Source organism: Agelaius tricolor, unplaced genomic scaffold, assembly GCF_023055355.1.
Source record: "Agelaius tricolor isolate 1412-34295 unplaced genomic scaffold, bAgeTri1.0.p SCAF_3, whole genome shotgun sequence".
NCBI lineage: Eukaryota > Metazoa > Chordata > Aves > Passeriformes > Icteridae > Agelaius > Agelaius tricolor.
In genome coordinates, this window is record NW_027269263.1 from 32,586,073 (window position 1) to 32,609,186 (window position 23,114).

Below are 23,114 nucleotides of genomic sequence, written 5' to 3' on the forward strand. Positions count from 1 at the left end.
TGTACCAATTATCTTGTTACAGTATTTTAAATCCTATACAATTGTATCAGTTTTGTGAAAGAATGAAAATCATAATGAATTCTCTTACACCCAGTTTTAAAATAATCACTAATTGAAAATGTGTGCAATGTTTGTTTCCTTTAACCTAGACCCCAGCAACTGGTGAACTATATTTGAAATAAGATAATCAATACAGTATTAGTCAATGATAAATTATTTTAAAAAACACAAATTGCCCTATATAATCCCAAAATCTCAGCATTGCAGAAAGGATGTGACAGCCATAAAAGCTTGCACACTCCCATTTCCACCAAATACAAACAGAAGAGAAAAAAATACTGTGAATAGTTTGGGTTACAGTAAACTCTGACATTTTAGAAAAACAGAGCAGTGTAAGAACCTTTTGACATAACGAGCAGTATTTGTTCAGCTGCAACTGGAAAGACTGCATGAACAACTGAGGTATAATCTTGGCAGGACATTTACAGGACACAAGAGAATGTTATACCTATAAATACTAATGAAAAAGAAAAAAAAATGTGAAATTCTAGTCTCACATTATTAAAAGTGTAATTTTCAATAAGTTTTTTTTCTTTTACAGATAAAACTAAATGAAAACATAGTGACTTAGTGTGTGGGATTTTTGAGGGCATTTTTGCTCCTACTCTGCAAACACTAGAAAACTAGAATACACTAATGGGGCAAGACATCATAAGTATCCTTTGTTACGAGCAAAATATAGTTACAAGGATGCAGCAAAACAGTGGCAGGGAGGCATAGGACCATAAACTCATATACAGACTCAAAAATACACAGATCATATTCCTCATTCCCTGCAAGAATAGGATTTCTACTTTATCAAATACACTAGACTCAGAAGCTGCTAAGAAAAATCCAATAAAATTGAAACATTTACAAAACGCTCAGTACATTTTCAGTACTGGTTTTTTGAAAGACACATGATTAAACCTTGGAATTTAGAGATCTATTTTTCATGTGACCACACTGAAATTCAAGAAAATGCACTGCAAATCCTTGGTTTTATTTTTCTGTATGACACATTGCATCACCTGACCTTTTCTGTCCTATTAGGATTAAACACACAGGAGTTGATGATCTTTAAATACTTAAATATTAAAGTTGCACTTGCAGCAATTAAGATCTTTATGTTATTTATAATGTAAAGTTCCAGTAAGGCGAGTCCTGATAGTTGTTTAAGGTTATAAATTCTCTTCCCCAAGCAAAAGACAGTCAGAATTTGTGAAAACTACTAGGACAGGTTTTATCACTTGAACAGAACAAAGTGTAAAGTAGTACTCTAGTCTGCTGTAAGCAATCATATAAAGCTGTAAAAATACAGGAATTCTTTATCCAACCACAATGCTATGCCTCCTGTTATAAAAATAGAGGAGACATGCAATTTCTTTTTTGCAATAAAGCTACAGGGCTATTTTCCAGAAGACGAATGAATTTGGAATCTTATTACAAAGACTTCCAATTAAAAATCACCAATTAAAGGAAGATGGCCTCAAGCACTTGGTCTCTAAAACTGCTTGTCAGAGAATTGTGTCAGCTCTAATGAAAGTAATTAGTAACTGAAGGTCTTAGACCACAACTTCTCTATACTGTTGCAAAGGTTGTGAGACACCAGCTTGGGACAGAAGTAGGACAGTATTTTATCGACATTCTGAAGTCAGGTTTTATTAGGGTAATTGCCTATAGTTCTAGTGAACAATTAAGATTATTCTATGCCAAAAAAAATATGACAAACTTCAAGCTATTTAATTAGAATGAATTACAGAAACAAAAATCTAAGCAAGTTGATAGATATATGAATGAAATATGAGCTTCAGGATAAAAATCCCACAATTACAACTTTAAGAACTATATTAAACATCAAATCTCTACTTTGTTTTCTTGGCTACTGAAATTACAGAACCCAAGAAAGTTGTTTAAAAGTTTGAATCTATTTCCTTGCCATGGAAAACTAACATTCCCCACTGAACTCTAACTCAATTTCTACCTCCATGAGTAAGGGAAATTCATATCTAGACAGACAGTCAAAACACAAAAATATGGCAATATGCTGAATCTCTATAATCTAGTATTGTTAATACACATATTTTCAAAATAACTATAAATATAGTTATCAAATGCATCTAAAGTTTGCACAAAATGGAATTTCCAAAATGTTTAGGAAGCTGTAACTGTGAAACCAATTCCACTCGAATTGATACAGACCATGAACCAGCCTACTGTTTTCAGAAGAGTGTCTAAAAAATGCAGTCAATTACATTGTGTCCCCTCACAGCCAGAGAATATTTTACAAAGTTGCTAACATTTCCTCCACATAGGAAGTTGGTAAAGGAAATTCTGCCGAGTACTGTCATTAAGTTTTGAGAAAAATCTTTTACTTACCAAAGCACAGCAATAGCATGCACATTTTTAAAGCAATAAAATAATTAACATTAATATAGAAAGCAATGTTTAGTGATTCCCTTTTTAAAACTATTATTAGTTTACTTAGTGTTATATATAGGATATAGCTATGTAATTCCTCATACTATGAACATGAAAAAAATACTACTGTACACAAAAAAGGATATCATTCCAAAACCAGAAGAACCACGTCACATACATCCAGAATTTTGTTGCCAAATATATTCCAAGAGGCAGTGCACTGTGCATGGAGTGATCAAAGAATGACCTGTAATGTAGGAACAATGTCACACAGTAAGTTTTGATTCATAAAATGTAAATCCTGAACTACTGCTTCAGGGAAACACTTCCTATTAAAATATGTACTATATGGGATTTTGCAAAATATGCCATACATACATTTTCCTCACTTTTCTGTTCAAAGTTCACGAGAAATTCCTTTTTTCAACCTGCCAAGACAGGCAGAATGAGTAAATACTGATGCTAAAACTACACCGTGCAAGCAGTCAGGAACCTGTGAGATTCTTAGCAACACTGACAGTGCTGCAAACTGCATTAAGTTTTGAGATTCCAGTGTAAAGACATTTTGAAAACCCATACAATGAAAACTGCACATTAAAATTATGTCCTTAAGAAAACAAAGCTTTAGAGACTTCGGTGTTATCAGCCTATATACTTGAAATATTTCAGATAATTCAATATTTTGCTTCTGCTACAGTTGCCAATATAAAGTTGAAAAGAAATCCAGACTAATTAATTTCCCATATATCACTATATTTGCCAAGTTCTAAGATAAAATGCTGCTACATTAATTAAAAAAAAATTAAGCCATTAGAATGATTTTCACTTTCTTACAATTTTGCATTTTAAAGACTCTTCTGAATAAAGTTGCATATAGTGAGACAAACTAGGTGAATAACCAGGCTACTCCATGTTCAAGAAGAAATTGCTACAAAACCTATGGAAAACAACACTCTAAACAACTAACCTCCCTGAAACAAAATTTCCGCATCATCTGACTAAACATCCTGATATTGATCCATTTTGCTTTTTGTGCTTTTGTGCTGGTGATTCCCTCAGGGCTGCCACAGACAAATGTGTGCAGGGAGTAGTTTCCATTTCACTTCTTCACTCCCTTACAGTAACTCTCTTCTCTAATGGAAGCTCCCTAGGTCTTTGGAGAAAACCCTGTAAGGAACACGAGCTCATTCGATGAATAAGTGAATATACATTTGGACGCACAGTAGTTACTCTGCACTAATCTTTCTTTCAGTGACTTCTGGGCATTTTTGTGTGTGTGAAAGTAGGGAGGAAAATACAGCTAAGCAGATAACCTAAAATTCTACAGGGAAAGACAACACTATTACAATAACAGCACAAGTTTAATTTAAACCTGTGCTTTGTGTAAAACATTTTAAAAATTATTTATACTAAATATTAAGCAACAGATAAGAGAAAATAAAAATGTTAATCTTGAATTCATGTCAGTTAGGCCAAAAATATAAAACTTGACAAAACACTGATCTTGAGAGATTGGAAGAAATCTTGTCGTCCTTTCTGTAGGAGGCACAGCTGAGAATTTGACAAATGAGAAATACATTTTTTTGTGAGAGGAGGCCAGCAAATTGCAAAGCCTCAGAGGTGACAAAAAGACCAAACAGATCATCTCCAAGATCCTGCAAATGCTGGATAACCTTCCACTACCCTCCCAGTCTACTAAGTTCACTAAAATCTTCTGAACTTGGTTTAAAGAGCAGATATATTTTCCTCTTTATACAGAAAGAAAAGAGAAGTAAATGGTTCTAAATAAACATGATATCCAACCCCAGAAAAGCAGAAAGCTCCTAAGCATGGGGATACAACAAGTACCCCTATCTTGGCAGCACATGATAATGAAAAGCAAAGGAGAGATGAGGTAGTCTACAGCTCTGGAAAATCCACTGGAGTATGACTACACATATATGTGTATGTGTGTGTGTGTGTATTTGTAGGTACATTTACAGACATTTGAAGTAATCATAAAAACAACTAAAAGTATTTATGATCAGGTAACAAGATGTACAAAAAACACTATTGGAAAGCAGCCTTTTTCTTTAGTCACTTATTTCCACAACAACAAAAGCTTCAAAATCTGATTCTAACTTCATTTCTCGCTATAAATATCTTTAGATGCTCTTGTGCATTTAAATTATTGAGAGAAAACAGTTTTAATAGTACACTTGCACATTGTCTTTATTACTTTATAGTAACTGTTCCATTGCTTGCTTTCTGCAACATTCATGCTGATAACTCTTTGTAGACAGATATCCAGCACCCTCCTCTGGATAATGACCGAATTTCAGTTCTGCTGTTAGCTCCTGTTAGCTCAGCAGTATTCACCCAAGATAATTCCAGCTTTCACAAGACAATAGAGCATTACAGGAGCTACAGTTGCACAAGATCTTTTGCAGAAATAAAGACCAATTCCAACAAATGGAAATTTAAGGTAATCTATCCAATAAAGATGCCAGCAAAATACTTCTTACATGCACACTAAACAGACAGTGTCCCAGTAAAACACTTACTTTGAAAGAAACTGTACCATAGCCCAAACGCCACCATACATCAGCCCTTTAATGAGCCAAGAATCAATGTCTAGGTCTGCAATAAACCCAACCAGCCAAATAACTAGGAAAGGAGTTCCCAGCATCACCTTCTGACGGAATTCCTATATAGAAACAAACACCAGTAAGTAATTCTGTTTTCAGGAACAGATTGTAAAATAAACACAACAGTCATAAAAACTTAAATTTTCAAGAAAATTCAGGGGGATAAATCTTCACATAAATTTTTCTCATTTCTTGTCTTTACACACCTCCAATGAATTTGCAAGGAAAATAAACCTTCCTAAAATTATATAATCCAAATCAATAACTTTGTTTCAGAACTGTCTTCTAGAGACTTTGCTGCTAATCCAGAACCAAGGCAACACTAGCTCTTTTTAACAAATCCATAAGTGTATGAATTGCCACACAGCATATGACAATGTCAGTAAATTTTTATTACTCGTGTAACTGCAGTTTTTAAGCCATACAGAAGCATTTATTAATAGATAGGATCTTTTTTGTCTTACACTGTGTGGATACAACTCCTGATGAGAGCACTGAACTCTTTCCAAATAACTAAAGTACAGTGACAATGAAATGTACAAACCATTTCAGGTCAATAATCACAGCATTGTTACAGTACCACATGGTTGAAGCCCAGACTGTAGCAGTACTTTGAGAATCTTGATGCAATGTATCTTTATTTTAAAAAAATTAAATCAGTGGTAGCAACACTTAATATCCAGCACAACATTCTGCCTGAGTGTTGATGGATACTAAGAAGAAAACATTAACTCTTTTTAGATTATCAAACAATATGTAGGAAGACAGTTCTTCATGCTAGAGCACTATGTTAACCCTTACACCCTCATTTATGGCCTCTTCCTATCTGCAGTATTAAACAATGCTCTGGGAAGCAAAAGGCCTCCACATTAGAGAGTCATGTATTACTTTATACTGCTAAGACTGACTGCTTCTTTCATTCAACACAATAACAATAAACAATACATAACTAGAGAGGAGATCAGAGTTCAGGATACCCAAAATGCTTCTTTCCTCAGCTACCTGAGAGTCAGTTTTGGAACGTCTTGGCTAACCCAAACAATACATGACCACACAATACTTTCCTAACACTTTCTTTTAGCTAGCACAAAAACTAAAAGTAAGTGTATAGAAGCTAAGGGTTTTATTTCCTCCTGCCCTAAATAAAGCACTTTTTTTCCCTTTTGCAATCACTTTAGTCATAATAAGAAGACATTCCTTAAAGCTGAAATGTGGGGAAACCACAGTCCTGAACTTCTTTTAAACAAACACACAGGTCCCCAAACCAAGAGCAGCCATAAGATTGATTTACACAAGTGTTATGCTACTACTTACCTTATCTGCTTTTAGTTTTCTCAGAAAGGATGGACTATCATACCCCTTTGCCTGCCTTGCTTCTTGTAGATGATTGATCATCCAAACGTTCTTCCTTTGTTTTGCAAGATCAAGTGGTGATTCTCCCTATCAAAAGTAAAAATGTGGGAAACATCCAATTTAAAATAAAATGCATTTGGAGCACTTTTGAAACAGAAGACTGGCTGTTAAAACTAACACATTTTAAAGCAGTTTAGCTACATTCTGGCATACTTCTTGCTCTGCAGCTTACTTGACACCAAACATCATTCATTCCTTTTGGTTTTTCACTCTCTCATAATTATACAAGTGTGCACAACTAACATATTAAATGCATGATTCTGACGAGATGTATGTCCTGACAGTAATAATTGTTGCCTTTAGCAGAGAACAAATCTGTGTTCCACTATTCTACACACAGTCTACTAGTCTGTAAAGGAAGGACTGTGCTTCCCCCTCAGCTATTGACAGGCAGCAGAAATCAAGCAAAGAATAAGAACTTGTGACCCACTGGATCATGGAAACTCTCCCAAGTCTAAAGCCTGACTTCTTTGTTAATTCTCTGCAGACTGAAGTTACTAGTATTATGGAATGCTTCTAGGATTTTTTTTTTTCACCAGCCTAATGTTCTTAAAATTCATTTCAGTTACGGAAGTCCTAGGAAGAAAACATGAAAGAATAAACTGAGTGCTCATGTCCAACTTATTTCAAAATTCTAAGCTTTTACTCTGAGCTTGTGTTTCATGTATTTTGGGTGCTAAGCCAGCAATGGCTCATGTTTTTATTTCTGTAATTTCAGAAAGGACTAACAGATGAAGCAAAAGAGAAATACAGAGTGAAAGATACAGGGACCAAAGGTGCCTACTAAATTGATTTGATTTTATTGTTTTTAAACACTTAGGAAGAGAGATAAATGAAAAAGTTATTGACTTGGTCTAAAATTATAGAGGAGGCAAGAGACAACCAATTGCAGGTACCTCCAGCTTCTGTTTTGCATTTGACTCTTCCTCTCTTCTACTGGAGTTAACTCCCCTCCTAAACAAATCATTCATGGAGGCTTGAAAAATGGCTGAATCCTCCATCGCTCGGCCCCCTCCTAAAAAAAAAGTGAGACAGGTACTAGAAACTGAAACTACCCAGAAAGGGCAATAATTACTATAGACAGAAGTGATTTCAAAGATTAAAAACTGCAGTTAGCTACCTATGTCCCATAGAAAGACAACGGGAACTGAGTGCTTAACTGTCATCTCTGCCTTTCAAATCTTGCTCCAAACCTTTAGGAGAGTAAATAGCATAGAATATAAATTATGAGGTGAAGCTTTTTGCTACTTAACAGGATCTTTCACACCTTCTGTGTGAGAAGTTTAACTAGAAAAATCAGTTAAAAAAGAATAACCTTCTGACTTGGCTTCAAAGTTATTTAGACAGATGTTTAAAAATACAGATTAAATTAACTTCATTCTCAACAGAAATGCCTGAAATCAAACTATTGGTGCCTGTTTTAACACAGGTTTAATAGCACCTTGAATTGCTAATATCTAGGAAACTCCAGAGATGCTGTTGTTTTAGTATCACCTTATATATCCAGACTGTAAAGATTACCTGTGGACAAGCAATTCCCTCTGGGAGTTGATCTCCCAAGTAAATCCTGAAGTTGTCTTGGGGTCCAGCTGAGCATCCCTTCCACTAGAGGGCCATGAGACACCTAGGAACTGCCTAGATAAAAAAATTGAGGGAGCTTTAAAGAAGTCTTTAACTATGCCTCTCATCATCTGGCCATTTTAATATTCTCCTTGTCTTTACAGGAGTAGTTGATGGCTGACTTCCTTAAAAATTAAAAAAAAATGTATTGGGGAACTTAATCTAATAACATACTTAAAATTGTCAGCAAGCAATAAGGCTTCAGTAATACATATTTAAAGTATTTAGATAGAAAAAATAATCTGAAGAGTCATTACAACAGGGAACTGTACATGCAGACTTCCATGGACAAGCCTAAGATACACTGCATAATCAAGAAACTACATTTTATTGAAGTTCAATAAATGATTCACTTATAGATTAAAAAAAAAGAAAATCTTTCTTAGACCATAAGAGCTCTTTCAGGTCTCTATATCTCTCTACTAAAAAAAGGAGTTTCTGCTCGTACTTAAATAAAATTTACAACTTTTCCCCAAGTTCCCAGTGATATCCTGGCTCCCTGGGAAATCCTATTCTCGTCTACCCAAACTGTCTACTGGTCTGGCAAGAAAATTTCCTTAAGAAAAAAATCAACCAAACAAAAAATCCACTCTACTTTGATTACTGAAATACAGCTTCCATCTCTAACATTAATCTAGTTCTCAAAAACAAAAGAAGTGTCTTACTACCAAATGGAAAATATTAATTTCTTGTACAGCATAATAAAAAGAGAGTAAATAACAAAACAGGACTAACTCACTGCTTGTATCAAGCTTTGCTCTAGGACAGGAGTGCTGTTGTTCAAATACTTCACAAACTGTCATGCAAAGCAAAGAACACCTTGCTGAGATGACTGGTCCCAATTTGTTCCAAGCCTAGGCAGCCAGCAGCACGTGCCTTTCTAACACAGACTGACTAGAGCTGATAACAATAAAGTCAAAGCTCACATCTCATATTTCAGTCATGTCATCATTTGAAGAAGATGAACAGCTTTCAGCCAATGCATTTCTGTAATATCAGCTGTCTTACCACCATTCCTGGTCAATTCCATGGGCTATCTGAGAAAAGGAATTCACTAAATAGTGCTGCAGGAATCTGGAACTGACTGCATCAGAAAGAAGCCTTTCACAATTCCTTTTATTTCTGAGGAAGCATGAGCCAAACACTTAATTAGTTTTTGGCTCAAAGAAAACTTTTGCTGAACAGTCAAAGGAAGGGCACCAAACTGAGTTTCTATTGGCCTTTAAGAATCAACCAAATGGTTATATTTCCTTTGTATTTACTACCACCTAAATCAGCATCCATTATAAAGTCACTGGGTGGATGGCAAAACTGCCATTGCTCAAATGATTTTGATCCTCTGAAGATCCTAAAAACCTGGGAAGGCATGCAAGAAACCTAGATTTCACTGCAGTAGATAGGCAGTGGTCAGTGAAACCAGACACATATCTTCTGGCATGACTGGAAAGGTATCATGATCCAGCAGGTTCAAAAACCTATTTTTCTACTGACTGCTGCTGTCTGTCAATAAAGAAGGCAAGACCATGAACTACTTCAGGCTAGCATATACTTTTTCATATAGCCAAACACAGAAATTTTTGTTTCAGATTTCATAAGAGTCCAGAAATGTAGGTACAGTGACAACTTTAGAACTCTTGTCACAGTAATCAGTCTGCCAAGACAAGTAAGGTATGACATACTGATTTTTTCCCAACAGAAATATCTTAATTTTTTACCATAGGTGGCATAGGAAAAAAGCTTTTCAACACAAGAAGTGAGACTAGAATCATAACTCCCTCACACAACTGCACACAACTGACCTTACAGACCAGGAATAATTAATGTATCTTCACCTCAATCCATGCAAGAGGCTAGATGATTTGTTTTAAACATATAGATAGGTGATTACTTGTAATGAGTTTTCATTCATGATTATGAACATTTCTGATATTCTGAAGTGGATGTAGTACCTAAAAAGCTGCCAGCAAAATTTGGCTGCTCCCTTAGAAAGACTATTCCATGCTCTCCAAGATAATTGATGTGTACTTTTTTTTTAATACATATTTCTATCACTTGTGGCCAAGCAAAATAGGCCCCAGCAATCTTAATCAGTAGGAAATGTGGTGAAAGAACAAGTAAATTAAATTAAGTTACAGCTGTGTTTTCAAGCATAACCACTCTGCCTGTAACACTCTTTAAGTGGAAAATACAAATATTTGAAGAGAAACTAAGTAGAGAATTCTTTTTCTAAAAGTGATTTCTTCTCTGACACCACAGATGAAACAGCTTGGGTAGCAAAATGCATCTAATTTGATATACAGAGTATCTGGAAGTAATGGACATTCCAAATCCCAAAGGCACACCTTCCAAGGCCGGAGAAGCTCCAAGTCTGTGGCAGAAATTCTAAGAGCTGTTTTGCTGGTCTAACATATGCTGGAGATGGGCTCTGCTAGTACAGAATCTAGATCCATAGCTAAGAAATTCTGGTAATCAGGCAAGCTAAGTTCACATGCATAAAAAGAGCCCATTTGCTTATTTGACTCTTACTGGCATTTTCAGGCCTCCCATTTGCTTACTGGCACTGGGAGACAGACTAGAGCATTTGTCAGCTCCCTGGACAGGACTGAGATGTCTCACATCTCACTCCAACAGTCACCCCAGAATTTCACTAGAAGATATTTGGTCAGGTTTCCAATTTTGCATCCAAATACACCAGTCTTCACACATACACTGTGATTGCACACCCCATTCCCCTATATTTACACATAATCATTGTTAAATAATTTCCTTGAGCATCTTTTATGGTGCAAATCTAGTGGTTATGCATCACTCTTAGGAAAAAAATTGCCAAATGACAGTGTCATTGCTTTTGCTCCATCTTCATGATCCCACTATACCCACAATAATCCCAACAATTCCAACAATACCCACCTATTCTTGAGATTTATCATAGTCTCTGTTATTTCTGCCTCAAACCACTTACAATTAAACCAGACCAAATGTTTACCTTAATATTTTGAGCATCAACATTAGCTCCAGCTTCTAACAGAAGACTAATGACTGTAGTATTTCCTGCTAGCACAGCCCAGTGCAATGCTGTGTTTTTGTGGTACTTGTCTCCCAGATTAACTGACACGTTAAATGTAAGTAGTAATCGTGTTGGATCCACACTAGAAAAGAAAATTCTTGTTAGAGATACAGATGAACTCAAATACATCACAACTTATTGCTGATGCATTCAATATCTATGAAGATCATTACTCAGGTACACTATAATAGCAAAGTGACATTTTTTGCTGCCAATTATGAATGACTCAAAATCTCTTCCCACCAAAACCAACTGCTATTCTGTTGACTTTAAAGGATCTCCCTAAGACAGCTCATTTTGGGATATCAAGAAACATTTGTTCTACAACTCTAGTTTTGTGTTTACCAGAATCTAACACTACCAATAGATTTGTAAAAATATGCACACGATTATATTCTTAAACAATGAAAGTTCAAAACGTGTTATGCTTCCACTTCACAATCCAGAAGATGAAACTAAAATAGGATGTGAATGCTGGCAATAGCAAATATTGCTAAGAGCTAGTTTGTGTTCCTCTCAACAATAGATAGAGATAGGCCCTTCAAACAGGAATCTAATTCAAACATTTGTTCTTTGGAGAAGTGTTATTTTTTATCCATTTTTTCCAGTCATCACCACAGGAAGGATTAGTGAGCACCTCTTCATAGTACCCTCTCTCCTGAAAAAGTCATTGTACTGGGTTTGGCTAAAATCAAGGTAATCTTCTCCACAGCAGCTCCTACTGTGCAGTGTTTTGGATTTGTGACCAAAGCAGTATTGGTGACACAGGGATGGTTTAGCTATTGCTGAGCAGTGCTTACACAGGGTCAAGGCCTTTGCAGTTCCTCATGCTGCCCTACCAGTGAGCAGGCTGGGGATGCACAAATGTTGGATGAGGACACAGCAGGGACAACTGACCAGAGATAGCCAGTATTGCATGGCAGTGTGCTCAGCAATAAAAGCTGGGGAAGAGAAGTAGGAAGCAGAAGACATTTCAGAGTTACAGCATCTGCCTTGCCAAGTAACTGTTACAGGTGACAGAGCCCTGGTGACCTGGAAATGGCTGAACTTCTGCCTACTGAAGGGAAGTAACAAATGAATTCCTTATTTTGCTTTATCTATTGAACTGTCTTTATTGCAACACATGAATTTTCTCATTTTTACCCTCCTGATTCTCCTTCTCATCCCACTTGGCAGGACTGAAGAATTGCCTGTGTGGGGCTGAGCTACCAAGTGGGATGAATTCACAATAACCATAAATGAAGAAAGATAAAATGGCAACTGTGGAAAGAAAAGAAAAAAAACTTCCAAAAAACTCCCTAAACCAGTCACTACTATATGTCACTTGATTAACACTAAGATAAAGTCAAAACTGCATGTATTACCTATGTGTTCTGTAAGCTGCCCACATTAAAGGTGTCATTCCATTTTGATCCATCATATCTACATCCTAAAAAAAGAAAAGAAAAAAATAGTTGGTGAGGTAAGTAAGCATACTTAAGATCCAGCAGATGCAATGTTTTCAATGAGAAGCAGTGTTCTAAGACTAATCATCTGAATTGGAAGAAAAACTGGCAAGCTTTTAGCAGTCAAACAGTATTTAAAAAATGACAACAAACATTGATGCCACCATTGCCAAAAAATAACTGTTCCAATCTATTTTGGAAACTATGAAACAGTCATACTGTGTAAGATCAGTAATTTCTAATGTACTATTAATCTTCAATATTAAAGATATATACAGGTGGTGTATTATTGCATTAAAAAGCAGAAAAAAATTAAAATAATGCACCAATATTTGAAAAGATACTTGATAAATTACTATAAATACCACTGTCTGAATTCTACATCCTACTAAATGCTAGTTGCACCTATTTTTCCCCTTGGAAAGCAATTTCCCTTAGTTCACTGAGTTCCAATAGTATTTATGTATCTGGATATCCAATTAATGAATGCCAGAGAATTTTAAGATTAAACAGCCCTTAATAAAAACAACCTCCTCAGAAATAAAACTGATCTATAATCTCTTTCCCCTCCTGCCTAGAGAAATTGGTAATTCCTAAATATTTCGAGGCAGATTAGACTCTCAAGCACATTTGGGCAGATTTCACAGACCAGCACTAACAAAATCACTGCAAGTTAAGGTAATGCAGGACATGAAGAGGCAACAGAGCTATTACAACATTTCCTATACCACTTTTCTCAGTTCTTACTAGGAAAAATAGATTGGAAAGCATTTCAATGAAGTCTTCTGCTAGAGAAATTTCTGACAAAAACCCAGAAAGTGACTGATATTGCTTTCTGTCACCCCCAGAACCTCCTCTGCTCTAGAGTCTACAAAATGCCCAGCATCCTGGTATCCCTACTCACACTGCTGCTAGCCTGACCCAGGCAGCTGTTTTCCAGAAAATCCAACTTAGTGCTTCCAAATAATTGCTTTTAAAACACCTCTAGCCTGCAGATCACTTTGCATTTCGGAGTTTTTACTCTGTTGCTTACTTTAAATAAAAAGGTTATTTAAAAAACACAGTTGATGGAGGAGAAGAAGAACAGTTACTTGATTTACTTGCTCGTACTGTTTGTTCAGAGGAGTTACATGGTTTGAGATCAGGATCCAACTCTGTTTGCTCACAGTACTTGTATAGGTTAGATCCTTTTGAGCCTACCAGGACTATGCAACTGCTGGCATTGCCATTAACCCCCTGTGGTTGAAATCATGAAGGAAGTTAGAAACACAGCCCAATCTCAAGTTCATTCATCCTTGAGAAGCGCAACTGATTCACAGCTCACACTGTGTGAACAACATACTTGGAGGATTGTACAAATTACTGCAACAAGAACAAGCACTCCTTCATCTTCAGATTTCGTATAGAAAAGCACCTCTTTGTGACAGTAGGAATGTGTTTAGATGTAAGTAGAACAATTCCTTCAATGATTCCACCTGACAAATCCAAACTACACTTTGCACACTAGATGACAGTCAGCTAAAAGAAAAAACCCAAACCCATCAGCTCCAGAGCATTCCCTACATGTAAGTTACCTAGGCAGGCTACAGCTACTACTCATATTAAGCTACTATGTTGGCTGAAGCAGATCCCTGTTCAAAGGAACTTTAACGAGAGGCAAAGCAGCTAAGATTCATTTGCACACTGCTGTACAGATCTAACAAAGATGATGTAGCTGTGGATAGCAGACATGTGCTCCAACAAACCTATCATCAAAAATTCCTTGTTATTTCTCCAGATCACTACTATAAGCACAGACTGAGTGAGACATTTTAAAAAGGAAGCTCTGCTCCTGCTTTTTGACAAGGAGAGAGCTGAGGCAAAAAATTAAATCTTCAGCAGCTGGTTTATATTAAGAGACTGTTCTTCCATTCTGTGATGGCCAACAGGCACTTTAACATTACTTTCTTGTTTAACTCTCAGTGACAGATCAGGGCTCATGGAGGGGTGTGCCTGTGCTGTTAGGACATGGTGCAAGCACTGCAAGAACCAAAGATTCAAACAATAAGTGATGCAATGATCAAAAGTTGCACATACTGCTGCCCTTTGCATGTGGGTCAAGTGTGAATTCTGTGGACCACAACAAGCAAAATTTCCTCATGTTTCTAAAGTACAACAACTCTGGTTCTGAAGGAAAAAAAAACTTTTCACATGCAAAGATAACCAGACTTAATCCTAGGACACTAATACAACATTGCACAAAAAGCTTTTAGTGAGGCAGAAATACTGGGGAGAAAGAGCTTTCTGCATGAAAAGGAGTTGCAGCAACTCTTCTGCTGCTTAATACTACTTTCTGAAAGCAAGACTTGACAAGGAAGAATTCTGAAGAGATCAGAGCAGCATTAGGCTTACCAGGAGATTTAACAAGCAATGGTCAAACCAGTATTGTGATAAAATATGCACAGAAAGCATCAAGAGATTCCACTTAGAATTACTTTAAATCACACAGAAAGGAACCAGGAGTCTGATCCTCTTTAGAACCATTACTGCTTATTTTACAAAACACAGACCTTCATAGAAAAGACCCATCGCATCCTTGCTCAGAATCCTATTGTCCATAAGGAAAAGATCTCTTTCACATGAACTGTTGCCCAGGGAAAGGAAAAAAGGCTTTAAAAGCATATAGTAAAGAAGATTTATCAGTAAGGGCTGATGTAAGTCTGACAATATTTCTTAATTTAGAAAAGATGTGCTAGTTGCGGACTAGAAGCAGAGATTTTGTAAGATTCCCATTAAAGCAGAGATTTTGTAAGAGTCCCACAGAACAGAGCACAGACCAACAAAGAAGACAACACACAGAACTAAACATACTCCATTCCTTCAAACAAAAGCTCTGTTCTGAATACCCTAGTCCATCAAACAACTGGGCTTATAATTCTCTAAGTAATGTGCTCTGAGTTGGTCTAGGAAATAAAATACTTGGTTCAGTGTCTTAATGCTGGCCTGAGCTTGGTGGAGAGAAGGAGCCTCAGTGGCAACTGAGGTGACAATGCTTAGGAGCACTGCTCATGGACCACAGCACCAAAGTCACCACAGCTGCTGGCACCACACTGGCATCTCTCAACCTAGCTGCCACCCACTTCTAAGCCACAGCTCAGGAGACCCTACATAGCTCGAGACATTATTAACATACAAAACTGTAACTCTGAAAATAAAAAACGTACTTGATGAGTAAGTGCTAGTTAAACTATGAAAGTGATAGTTGAACTATGAGCATGAAATAGTTCAACTGTGATTTTAGAAGTAGAATATTTTTTACATAATTTTACCCTACAAGCAACCTTACAGTCACTCATTATCTGTGATTAAGTTACCTCACACATGCACAGGATGAGAACACATTATTTTATCATTCATATACCACATCTGTATCCTAACTTATTCCAGGTCAATGTTTGTGTATGTAAGCTCCTGATATGCCTCTAAGCACAAGATCAAGCAGTCAAATTGTACACTGCACATTATTAAGTGCCTTCAAGCGCTTTTTCAGTTTTTCTTTCTCACATTTTTTTAAATAAACCTAAACTTGAACTGTGCTACAGATTCTGTTACTTGATTTCTCATTATATTTATATCATGTACCTGTACCAGGCTTGATTTTGACCCAGGCAACCTAGTGACACAAACAACATGTTCAAATTCTGATACAGCCAGGTATCAATCTTTCACAATTCAGTAAGAGGCATGACTAAAGAAAAAGCAACATCTATCAGCCACTGCTGCCTCTTGGCTGAGTAGTACTTGCTGGCATGAAAATGGGTTCACTTCCAATCAAAGCCAGAGTGCATCTGACCAAGAGTTCTTCCCCTTCACTCAAGCCTCAGATTGAAGATTTTACCATTGGCTGCTACAGCCCAGAAGAAAGTGAAACAGCAACACTGAAGTTGGGTTCCAGATCTGTCTCAAAAATTGACAAGGTAGCAATTGGGAACAATTTCTCAATCCACCTGTCAGTCCTCTATTCCATTATGAAAGTTGGCTTTTCTTTGACCACATTCATCCACAAAGGCATGAGGATCTGAACTAACACAGCACAACAGCATACACTGACCCTCATTTTGATATTTATTTAGCTGTCATTTGCCACACAGCTGCAAGAATTAGGTTCAGAACAAGGGCTAGCCTACTCTTTGGATATAAGGGAACCTGGTCTCTGTAAAGACAAAAGGAAAATAAGTAGCAGTATATAGAGTAAGCCCACAAAACCAAAAGCAGTTCAAGTTTCCAAATCTGAATCTCAGCACCACCAGGAAGGTAGGGAAAGAAGTAAAGAGAAAAAATTAATGACCTCAGTACTAATTGAAGGAAAATTTAAAAATAGAATCATGTATCTCCCATGGCTTCTAGATAAACTAAAGGTTCTGTAGTTGTGTAATGTAGCTAGAGAACAATCGCTTTAGGGATTGTTATTATAATGCTATTTATATTACTAGATTTTAAACATACAAATCAATACATAATTTTTCAAGTGGAACTTTTTGAAGCACTGTGAAAAATTACTGTTAAAATTAATTTAAATTTACATCATGGAAAGAATACCAAAATCATACTTGAAAATATTTGAGAGATTTAATAAAAATCATTGTTTTAAAAACTATTTATAAGAAGAGCTATTTTCAAACTAACAGTTTTAAATTTTAAGGCACTTTTTGTGTCTTTATGTATGTACTCATGTAAAGACATACAGCTTCTTTTCAATTGAAGCATTTTATGTTCAAATAAACAGGACAAATCTGTATACAAACATGAAGACAAACACAGGGAGACTTCATAACCACAGTAGAATACTTTAAAGGCTATTAGTGCTTTATTAATGCTATGCTCTAAACAAATTCACACCTGTTTAATACCATTAAGATTTTTCTAGTAACATAAAACCTACATGCAATTATACATAATTTGAGAAGAAATTACAAAACTTGCTCCTCTAAAAACACCCTCCACTCCAATAATTATTTCTTACAAAACAGCAGTTATACAGAATAGGATCAGACTCTTCTTTTGCCTAGCTTACTCTTTATCATACACTAAGTACTGTTTTACCAAACAGATACAAACTGAATACTGCCTGGAGCAGTAGCTTGGGGTTTTTCACATGTACAGGTGTAAGTAATTTTCTGCAGCAAATCCAGTATTTGTTTTACACAGACCAAACTCACTGATTTCATATTCTACATGACTCACTGGATCATATCTCGCTTGGTATTTGAAAGAATAAGCAGAATAGAGAAGTGTGAACAGCATTAGTAGGACTGTCATACAAGAGGAGGGCTTTGACTTTCCTATATGGTTTACACAGTAAATCAAATCTGTGCTTCAGGCACATGCCTATGGGTGAGTAAATCTACAAATTACAGTGCAGGGTGCATAGCAAAAACACAATCAAGTTTTTGAGTGGACAGAATGACAGATGAGACATAACAGGAACAGTAATGAGTACACATTATATACACACTTTACAGATCTAGCAGTAATATAAGGGCTAGCAAGAAGGTTTGGGGTTGTTTCATCTCGTTGAAGAATTCTACAACACTTGCTACCATTGCCATAGCTAAATTTAAAGATTAAATTAATTAGAAATAAAGAATGAGAATTTCCATACACTACATTAGGCAGGTGTGAATTAAAGCCAAAGTACTCAGATGACTTGCAGGAAATTAGTTAATAGGTGGCACATCAACACTGTAGTCTACAAAAAAGGACATGGAATTATTCTTATATTTATTCAGGCAAGTATTTTGCATCTCCTTAATGACAGGTATAAGTTTAAACTGTGTTCCTACTCTAAAATTTAGTAGAATCTATTTAAATATGGTATTACTTAAAATTTACCTGTCCCTTTGCTATCAGGTAAGCAACAATCGAAGTATGTCCAAACTGGGCAGCCAAATGAATACAGCTACATCCTTCTCCATCAATTAGCGACGGATCTGCCCCATATTTCATCAGCTGTACAACCATGGATAAGTGACCCTGTCTAAATGTAACAAAACACAAAAAACAAACAACTGAATAACTATATGCAGGAAAACTATTAAAATTTGAATAATGAAAAACAACAAGTATGTTTAGCAGTTAATTACACTATCAGAATTCCCACACTTTAACTCATACTTTAAAAACAGCAACTGCCATGATCTGATTCTCCAAGTGAGTAAGCACACTCATTCATATGACAAATTCTATGCATATAGTGCACTCATCACATGCCATTTGCTTAACTGTACTGCACAGCAAAAAAAGACAGTCAACCAAAAAATCAAGTTATGATTGAGAAATCTAATCTACTATGGCTTGTTACAAACCACATATGAAACCTGCTATTTTAAGAGATGTCAAACTGGCTAGATACTCTCCCTTTTTGTGGGGATTAAAAACTGTAGTAAAACAAAAGTAGGGGAAAAAAGGAAAACTGAAGGTTTACATTTCCTCCACACTATCTTAAAAGCTTATGCATCTTTTTAGCTTAATGAGCATAGGAATATCCTTCTTTTAGACACAGTGCCTAAGTGTCAGTACACCATTTCTGACATGAGCAAAAGACCTTTTCAGTTTTGAAGAAGCCACTTCAGACAATGCTTCACAGAACTCATTAGAGGTATGAATGAACACCAGGAAATTTAGTCAAGATTTTGTGCTACTAACACAGAATCACAGACTGTGTTCTGTAACAAAAAGAAATATAGGAGCTAAAATCTTTAATAGAGGCTAACAAGCAAGTCCTCACACCTTTAGTAAATGGATTATTTTGATACATTACATCTTCTAAAAGCTAATTTTCCAAGTCTCCTTTTGCCATCTACAGTTTAAAATATTAATATGGACACTGTTTCTTTCCCACCTATTTCTAGGTGGTTGTCTAAAGGAGCAGGTAATGCCTGAAGGCTGGCTTTAGTTTTTCCAGCCATTTATCATGACTATCTTCTACATAAGAACCCTGATTTTAAGTACATCTTTTTAAAAATCCACATATGCAATAGAACATTTCAAGGACAATGTCACACCAAACCATCCTACAACCCATCTGCAAAAGTGCCACTGAATTTCAGATGACTTGACAAAAATAAGATCTCAGAAGTAAGTTGCCTATACTTCACTTGTTTTCCTACTGTAGCAATCATCTTCCTCTATATCAGAAAAAAAATATGCTGAAAGCACTTTAAATTCAAATATATCACATTCACAGTGAGCTCAGTTATCAAAGACTGAATTAATTGTAGTAAAAAGTATTTCCATAAAACACAACAGTTTCACAAAACCATCAGTACTCCATGTTAAGCAAAAAAAGAGAGAAGAAAATTTCAGAAGATTTTTTCATACCTTGTTGCCCAGTGAAGTGGGGTAGAATTTAAATCTCCTCCAAGCTGATCAACAATAGCACCTTTTGATATATAGTACCTGGAATAACAGAAATAGTAAACATTACTGATTGTTCTGGTTAAATTGAAAGGACACAGGTGAGCATGTCTGATGTTAGGCAAAATAGGCAGCTCGAGATCAGAGGACCAGAGCCTTTTCTTGCCTTCATATAACCTTCCTTTTTAGATGTCATGCATATACTTTCAATTTTCTTGCATTTCTGACATGGGTTGGGAAACTAGAGATGCCTCCTACAGTGTTTTAAACATTATGCTATTTCCTAATTTTATTCTAAGGTAAAACAGAACAATTGCTATATACAATGTACAGTATGTACAGTTAGTACAAACTGCTACCAGAGAAGTATTTCATAAGCTATTCTTAAATATTATGGGGCTGTTACATTAAATAGAATTCTGAATTACTGGTAAAAGTTTACAGTGCTAGAAGACTATAATTTTTTAGAGAATTTTGGCTAAATAGTTAAATTATATGCTGTTAGACTTGCAGCTTATATCATCACTAGAATAACCCTGCTGAAGTCATAGATCCCAGAGAATACACTTAAGTTACACATTTAGTGAAGGACTGAGATTTTTACATACTTTTCAATTATTATTAATCAAAGGACAAAAAATCATCTGAGTATTTAAAAAGTATTTCTAAATTATGGGATAGACATTATTTTCCCCCCAAAAACATTTATAAAAAGATGATCCATCTGTAAGAACAAAAGAAGTTACCTATTTTTAACTGCAACAATTCATATTCACAGTCATTTGTAATATTTCTGTGAACTGCTGTCATTGCTGTTTTATCTGGAACACTAAACTAGCAACATTACTTTTCCTTTGTAGAAGGAAATGCATGCTTTATAAATAAATTACTGTTTCCAAATCCAGGCCTTCCCAGAAGTCTTCCAGTTTTTCATTCACCACTGTCTAACCTTTGTCTATACCTAGCTATAGATTTGTGTTTGCACATTTCCAGTGCATGTGCCTACAGATTTTTCACTTTGAAAATACCTGTCAGGTATATATGAACACTGCTCTCCCACCCACACAAGCTGTCCTTCAAATCCTCGGCATTGAATTTCTGCCATCTCAAACTCTGCTAAGTGTTTCAAGACATGGCAAGAAGAAGGGCAACAAAGAGAAAATCTTGAAAAACATTAGTCTTAAGTAACTACCTTCACTTTCTAGAGTGCTTATTGATTCAGAGAATGAAATTTCAAAAACAGCCCTTCTAGGAACCTTTAGGAACAGAAACTGAAAAATGCACATCAGACTAAACACATCTAAAGTTTTTATACAGTTGCTTTAGAGTCATCAGGCACAATTAAGTACTTCAACACATTTGTCGAAGTAAAATAAAAACACTGTGAAAGACAAACAATATCTGCTCTGATTGCTGGAGGACAGTCTACTCCACTGGTCTCCAACACTAAAAGAACAAAACTTCAACATCTTTCTGTGGAAGTTAAGTTTTTTTTTATTTCTCCATGAGAAAAACCAGAGATTTTGTGAAAGTCTTTGTCCCACCTAGGTGAAAACACAAAGCACCTTATACGGTAAAGAAACAAAGAAATTTTGTTACAGTGAAGTATCAGCTACTAACTGAAGAGCTATTTATTCCCCCTTGGGAAGGAGCTCCAAAGGAAATCTTGTCTAGATAAAAAGACAGCACAGAGAAATTCACAGTCAAAGCTTGGATTGGATTCATCTCTCTGATGTGACAGCCACTCATGGGGAGGTGAACACTAAACAGATTGTCTTCATTCAAACACTGGGCCTTGCAGAAGTGCAGAATACGTTCGGGTTCTACTGACAGCAGAACTGCTTACTGGTTAGTAGGTTTTATTTAGAAGGAAGAACTTGCAGTTTGACAACTGGGAAAAGACAAGGCGACAATCTCCTGCCAGATGGTGCATTGAAATAACATTTTATGTTTCTTTAAGGGTGTTTTGAGACTCGGTTGAAATTTATCACTGCATTTCGGTTTCAGTATACAAAAATGGTAAGATTTTTCTGCAAAACCAGACTGAGAACTTAGTCTATTTGTCTAAGCAGATCTTGCAGAAGGAAATTTGTGCTAGGTGAGAAGGTCCCTGCAGAAAGAAAGAACAGGGCAATCCCACTCTCAGTGAGTCATCTAAGCTTCCAATAGAAGATGCCAGGCATGCAGTTCTATTTAAGCAAACTACTTACACTCAAAGCAAGCAGATCTCATAAGAGGTCGCCTTAAGAAGAAAATACTTCCACTGATCTCCACATTAGGATCACTAAGTCTTTGGCAGGCATTTGAAAACTACCTCAGCATTGCATTGAGGAATCACAGTGCATGCAGTCACTGTTATTAGAAGAAGGAAAAGTAGAAAAGAAATCCTTGTCTGGAGAAAGTTCCCCAGGGGATGGGGAACTACGTAGGAAGTAAGTAGAGACGTAATGCCATTTTTTGCATTTTTACAAAGCTGAATTGAAGAGATATCAATAGATCAGTGTAATTATGAAAACAGAATGGTGTTCTAGACACTCATCCCTGATTCTACAGAAATAGGAAAAGGTTCTGTAGTTTTTCTTATCAATGAGTTTCACTGTTATGTACACTGAATCTCAAGTCTCAAAATAGATGGGATGAAGAAATACTAAAAATAAGAGAAGTCTAATTCCAAGCCTGCACTCCTGACAGACAAGCTGCTAAGGTACTTCACTGGAAAGAACTTACATAGTCAACACTCACTAAACAAGACACTGAGATCTAGTATCACAAGAGTAAACAACTTCATCTCTGCAGTACCAAGCTTAATAGCCAACATATTTAATGAAATTATCCACTGCACATAATGGGGAAATTGCGAACACTTGGGGAAAGATGTGAGAGGCTTGAACAAATAGAAAAACCACTAAAACCACTAATTCTGAGGAAATAAAATAAACTAGTGCCTTGCAAAAAGAGAATGGGAGAGCATAAAATAAGGCGAGTGATACAAAAAAAAATTAAATCAAGATCCTCTAAAGACAGAGGAATCTGAAGTGCAAGAACTGCATCAAGAGAAGGGAATTTTAGATACAGTTAGACACACCA

The 23,114-nt window shown here is 36.1% G+C and overlaps 1 protein-coding gene across 1 annotated transcript in view; it reads right to left on the reverse strand.

The window, feature by feature from the left end:
* ZDHHC17 (zinc finger DHHC-type palmitoyltransferase 17) overlaps positions 1–23,114 on the reverse strand; it is a 66,039-nt gene that overhangs the window by 17,233 nt on the left and 25,692 nt on the right. Inside the window, exons 4-10 of the mRNA XM_071423380.1 lie at positions 19,992–20,069; positions 18,504–18,648; positions 12,552–12,616; positions 11,107–11,269; positions 6,402–6,527; positions 5,004–5,146; positions 2,605–2,707 (exon numbers count right to left, since the gene is read on the reverse strand). Coding sequence (XP_071279481.1) covers positions 2,605–2,707; positions 5,004–5,146; positions 6,402–6,527; positions 11,107–11,269; positions 12,552–12,616; positions 18,504–18,648; positions 19,992–20,069 — 823 coding nt within the window. The remainder of the gene's footprint in view (positions 1–2,604; positions 2,708–5,003; positions 5,147–6,401; positions 6,528–11,106; positions 11,270–12,551; positions 12,617–18,503; positions 18,649–19,991; positions 20,070–23,114) is intronic.